Source organism: Pantherophis guttatus, chromosome 9, assembly GCF_059756535.1.
Source record: "Pantherophis guttatus breed Tessera chromosome 9, ASM5975653v1, whole genome shotgun sequence".
NCBI lineage: Eukaryota > Metazoa > Chordata > Lepidosauria > Squamata > Colubridae > Pantherophis > Pantherophis guttatus.
In genome coordinates, this window is record NC_142071.1 from 3,942,145 (window position 1) to 3,948,144 (window position 6,000).

General features: G+C 43.3%; 1 protein-coding gene across 1 annotated transcript in view; it reads left to right on the forward strand.

Annotated features, from left to right (window-relative positions):
* LOC132711241 (disintegrin and metalloproteinase domain-containing protein 32-like) overlaps positions 1–4,102 on the forward strand; it is a 29,133-nt gene extending 25,031 nt beyond the window's left edge. Inside the window, exons 18-21 of the mRNA XM_087875823.1 lie at positions 1,051–1,168; positions 2,089–2,248; positions 2,342–2,386; positions 3,974–4,102. Of these exons, the coding sequence (XP_087731949.1) occupies positions 1,051–1,168; positions 2,089–2,248; positions 2,342–2,386; positions 3,974–3,983 (333 nt within the window). The 3' untranslated portion in view covers positions 3,984–4,102. The remainder of the gene's footprint in view (positions 1–1,050; positions 1,169–2,088; positions 2,249–2,341; positions 2,387–3,973) is intronic.
* Positions 4,103–6,000: the final 1,898 nt, after the last annotated feature.

The window sequence follows — 6,000 nt, forward strand, 5'->3', positions numbered from 1 at the left end:
ATAGGTTCCATAGGTTCTCCTTCACAGGCCTAGTGCGATGTTTGTCATCCTTGGGCATGAGGATGCTGCTGTGACTGCAAGTGTGAAAACCAGTCATAAGTCAAAAACAGTCATTTTTCAATGCTATTGTATCTTTAGTTGCAAGTTGAGGAATTCTATTCCACTCCACTCCGTTCCATTTTCTTTCCATTCTTCATTCCATTGTTGTGTTATGTTGTGTTGTGATGTGATGTGATGTGATGTTATGATTCGATTTGTTCCATTCCATTCCTCTCCATTCCATATTCCATTCCAGTCCATATTCTATTCTGTTCTGTTCCATTCTTTCCATTCCATATTTTATTTCATTTCATTTCATATTCTATTCTATTCTATTCTATTCTATTCTATTCTATTCTATTCTATTCTGTTCTGTTCTGTTCTGTTCTGTTCTGTTCTGTTCTGTTCTGTTCTGTTCTGTTCCATTCCATATTCTATTTCATTCCATATTCTATTCTATTCTGCTCTGCTCTGTTCTGTTCCTTTCCATTCCATATTCTATTCTGTTCTGTTCCATTCTTTCCATTCCATATTCTATTTCATTCCATATTCTATTCTGTTCTATTCTGTACTGTTCTTTCCATTCCATATTCTATTTCATTCCATATTCTATTCTGTTCTGTTCTGTTTCTTTCCATTCCATATTGTATTTCATTCCATATTCTATTCGGTTCTGTTCCGTTCCATATTCTATTTCATTCCATATTCTATTTGGTTCTGTTCTGTTCTGTTCTTTCCATTCCATATTCTATTTCATTCCATATTCTATTCGGTTCTGTTCCGTTCTGTTCCGTTCTGTTCCTTTCCATTCCATATTCTATTTCATTCCATATTCTATTCGGTTCTGATCTGGTTCATTCCGTTCCATTCCATTCCGTTCTGTTCTGTTCTGTTCTGTTCCATTCTTTTCTGTTCCCTTCCATTCCACTCGCCAAAAGCATCCTCCCATTTGGAAACACTCGACCGCAAGATTTAAATCCATTCAGGTTTTCTCTGATTGGTTTTTTTCAGGTATGCAACAACAAAAGAAATTGCCACTGCGACCCAGGCTGGGCTCCTCCAGACTGTCGGATAAAAGGAAGCCCGATGGGAGGAAGTATTGACAGCGGACTTCGCTATCTGGATCTGGGTCAGTCAGTTGTATCCTACAGGGACGTTCTCCAGCCAAACCAATCAATCAATCCAGCCCTTTGAATGAGCAGAGGCCGGCCCCCTCCTTTCTTTTAAATTTATGACCCCAGGACACTTCAAACATCATATATATATATATGTGTGTGTGTGTGTGTGTGTGTGTGTTTTCTGAGGTTTTCGCGGGTGTTTGTATGTAGGTCTTTGGTTATTCGGGTTTTCTCCCGCGTAAAATTGGAGGTGTCTTGGCAACGTTTCGACGAAGTTTCATTCGTCATCTTCAGGCTGGTGTTCTCGGCTTCGTGCTTCTAGGAGCAATGTCATTGAGCCGATCAGGATCGAACTGCTGGCTGTTGGCAGAATTATCCTGCAATACTGCATTCTAACCACTGAGAGAGAGGGAGGGAGGGAAGGAAGGGAGAAAGGAAGGAAAATAGCAATAGCACTTAGATTTATATACCGCTTCACAGTACTTTAGAGACCTCTCTAAGTGGTTTACAATGTCAGTGCTCTTGTCCCCCAACAATCTGGGTCCTCATTTTACCGACCTTGGGAGGATGAAAGGCTGAGTCAACCTTGAGCCAGTCAGAATCAAACTCCTGACTGTGGGCAGAGTCAGCCTGCAATGCTGCATTCCAAACACTGTGCAGCATGGATGGATGGATGGATGGAAGGAAGGGAGGAAGGAAGGAAGGAAGGAAGGAAGGAAGGAAGGAAGGAAGGAAAGGTAATAGCCTTTAGACTTATATACTGCTTCACAGTGCTCTAAAGCCCTTTCTAAGCGGTCGACAGAGTCAGCCGCTTGCCCCCAACGATCTGGGTCCTCATTTTACCCACCTCGGAAGGATGGAAGGCTGTTCCCTCCCTCTCTGTGGAGAAAAGGCCATTCAATTTTGACGCGGATGACCTCTTCCTATCTAGATCTTGCAAAAAAGGCCAGAGAAGACACCATGAGGACGTGGATCCTGCTTAGCATTTTCCTGTTCCTGCCCATTATTATTGGAAGCAGCCTTCTGGCTGTTAAATGGAAACGTATCAAAAAATCTTGCTTCGAAGATGATGAACTGGATGAGGATTCCGAGTAAGTTGCTTTGAACGGGATGGACCCGCAAAGTTGGGTCACCTATACCAACCAAGACTCTCTTAAATCATCTTGACTATTGTTGCTTTCCAGGTCTTTTTCTAGATCAGAAGAGAGTAACACATCGGAAAAAACAAGGTAAGCCTCTCGAAAGCTGAGGTGGGCAACCTCCTGCAATCTAGAACCCGGTTTTTGCCTCTGGCAAAGATGAGTTTATTTTGTAAGACCAACGGCTGCTGTAGGCAAAGCCCTTTTTTTTCTTGCTGTTCCATTTTAATTCTAAAAAGACAGAAATGGAGGACTTGTTGTGGCCCGCCAGCGGCCAGCGGATCTGGCAGCAGATTCGGACAGTGAGGAGGTTGGGGAGGAACATGGGCCAGTCCTGGAGTCTGGGGAGGGCTCTGCGTCAGAGGCAGAGATGGGGCCAGGGCCATCTGGCAGTTGTCAGATGCCTTCGGAGTCGGACATCAGTGAGGTAGAAGAACAGCTGGAGCCTGTTTCCAGTGTGCGTTGCCAGGAGAAGGGAACAAGCTAAAGAACAAGGGTCGACTCAGGAGTAAAGCCACAGGTGGACGGTGAATGGCCCCTCCCAGAGGGAATAGAGAGGAGCAAAGCGGAAAGGAGTTTGCAGGAGACAATTAGTTCATTCGAGTGAAGATCTGTTCCTGCATTCTTGCCAAGTATTGTCAGTTACAGTGTGCAGTCTGAAAGATATCGGCCTGGCCACTCTCCAAGCCTGATAAAAGTCGGTAATTGTGAATTGTAACCCTATCTCGAAAGATTGCGGGAGAGGACTGTTGTGACCTAGGCCCAAGTAGTTATTACCAGACACAATCAGTGCTAAACAAACATATTTTATTAGAACAGCTGAGAATTACTTCATTCTCAGCTTAGTTCAAATTAAGTCCAAAACAAATTCTTCATGAACAGTCCTTCGGCCTTATCACCAACCTTTGTCTTCTTTGGCACCCTGCCAAAGGCTTTTCTTGGCAAAGCCCCATGACCTTCAGAAACAAGAGACGCCGACAAGAAACAAATGTAGCAACGTTGCTTTCCTACAAAGATCCCAAGAGCCGTTGCTGCTCTTTTAAGCCTTCTGGGAGGGGCCAATCATCTCATGGCCTTACTCCTGAGTCGTCCCTTTTGCTTTAGCCACTCTTGCCTTCTGGCAGCTCTTTGAATGTGTGCACTAGGAACAGGCTCCTCCTGTTCCTCTGCCTCTCTACTATCTGCCTCTGGAGGCTCCGGAGTATGCGTATCTCTCCGAGATGGCCCTGGCCCCAACTCTGCCTCTGACGCAGAGCCCTCGTCCGGGCCTTCCCCAGACTCCAGGACTGGCCCATGTTCTTCCTCAGCCTCATCGCTGTCTGACTCCGCTGCTAGCTCCGCAGGCTGCTGCGGACTACAACAAAGACTTTGCTGGAGAGGAATTCACTGTAAATTAAATAAAAGGGGTTTATCGGGAGGAGGACTCAGCTTTGTGCTGCAGGGGAAGCTTAGGTCAGAACAGGATTGCAAAATCCAGATGTGTGGATGGCAAATGTCCCTGGACCTTCTCCACCCCTTCTGGTAGAATTGGTATCATAAGGGAGCTTTTTTCGATCAGCCTAAGAAAGGGATGTGTTTCCCTCTCCTCCCTCACCTTATTTTCAAAACAACAAAGCAAACACTTGTTGGATGGGTAATTCTCATAATATTCTTTAAGACTTATCTATTCCTTTTAAGTTTCAGCTAAACAGATCTGATGTGAGCGGAGGAAAATTACACAGCGGCTTTCCACGGAAGAAAAGAGAACGCAAGATCACTGCACATTTATGTATATGCCATCTAATAAATCACGGTTTAAAGCACGAACGATTGACTTTCTAGTATGGATGTGGGAGTGGTGCGGTGGCCTAGAGGTGGAGCTCTCGCCTCACAATTGGGAGGCTGTGAGTTCGATCCTAAGTAGCGGCAGATATTTCTCTCTCTGGGCACAATGAGAATATATCTGCTGAAAAAAAACTCTGCATTGGTGACAGGAAAGGCATCCAGCCAGTAAACACTCAGTGTCCAGAGCAATAGACATGGTATAATTCCGTTCATTTGCTCAGACTCCACCCCGCAAGGGATTATGAGTTGTGGGCAACACCTCAATTATTTTTGGATCAATTTTTTAATTTTTTTTTTATTTTTTAAACATAACAAAACATAAAAACAACCATCATTCAATACAATCACAGAAAGTGTGTCGATCGGTTAAGATTCTTTTGTGCTTAATCTCAAATCCAGGATTACAAATCTTTTAATTTCTCTTATTTGACAATTTTATATATCCCTTTATATTATTATTCTCATTTAGCAATTATTTAACAAAGGCTTATCTCCCATAAGAAAACACTACATATATTTTATCCTTAATTTCATATTTCATACTTCATCTCCATGTTTTATTATCTAGCCATTGATAAAACAAATCCTATATCAAATAGTATTCTTTAGCCTCTTGTTCACTGATTTCAAATGTCAATTTACTCATTTCAGCATATTCCATAATTTTCTTAACAACTTCATCCTCAATAGGTATTTTCTCTTTTTTCCAATTTTTAGCAAATACAATTCTAGCCGCTGTTAAAACATTCACAATTAAATATCTCAATTCTTTGAGTCAACTTTTTGAGCAGCTTTAAAAGCCCACAGTGCGAGCGGTGCGGTGGCCTACAGGTGGAGCTCTCACCTTACAATCGGGATCCTAGTTCAATCCTAGGTAGAGGCAGATATTTCTCTCTCTGGGCACACTGGGAATATATCTGCTGAAAAAAAACCTCCGCATTGGCGACAGGAAAGGCATCCGGCCAGTAAATACTCGGCTCCATTCAGTTGCCCAGACTCCACCCCGCAAGGGATGATGAGGTTATTAAAAGAGGATGATGATAAAAGCCCACAATGCCAAAATTGCGCAAGCATATTGCATGTGTCTTTTTGCAGTTAAAGAGTTGTCCTTTTGCTGTCTCCGAGTAAATCTCCTGTGTTCTTCACGATCCTTCTTTTGCTTCAGGAAAGACACCTGAAAGTACAGGTAGTTCTCGACTTGCAACTCATTTAGTGACCGTTCAAAGTTAAAAACGGCACCGAAAAAGCGACGCACGAACGTTTTTCACACTTACGGCCATTGCAGTATCCCCTGGTCACGTGATTAAAATTCAGATGCCTGGCAACTGACTCGGACTTACGACCATTGCTGTCCCCCCCCCCAAGGTCATGCGATCCCCTTTTGTGACCTTTTGGCAAGGAAAATCAACGGGGAAGCCAGATTCACTTAACAACCATGTTACTAACTCATCAACGGCAAGTGATTCGCTTAAGAATTGGGGCAAGAAAGGAGAAAAACTCACTTAACAACTGTTTCACGTAGCCGCAGAAATTTTGGGCTTGAAAGATCAGAAGGTCGCATAAGGGGAACACGTGATCCAGGACACTGCGACGGTCATAAATATGAGTCACCCTCAGTGACCGCGTGGCTGCTGTAATGGTTGTAAGTGTGAAAAACAGTCGTAAGTCACTTTTTTTCCAGTGCCATTGTAATTTCCCAAGGTCACAAAATGAACCGTTGTAAGTCGAGGACAACCTGTATGGCCATTGATGGGAATGACCATGATATGTGATCAACACATTCCAAAATCCCTGCAAAATCCAGGACCAACAGTACCTTAAATCTACTCAAAGGGGCTTTTTCAAAAGCCAACTTGTGTTTTTTTTTCCAAAGAAGAAGT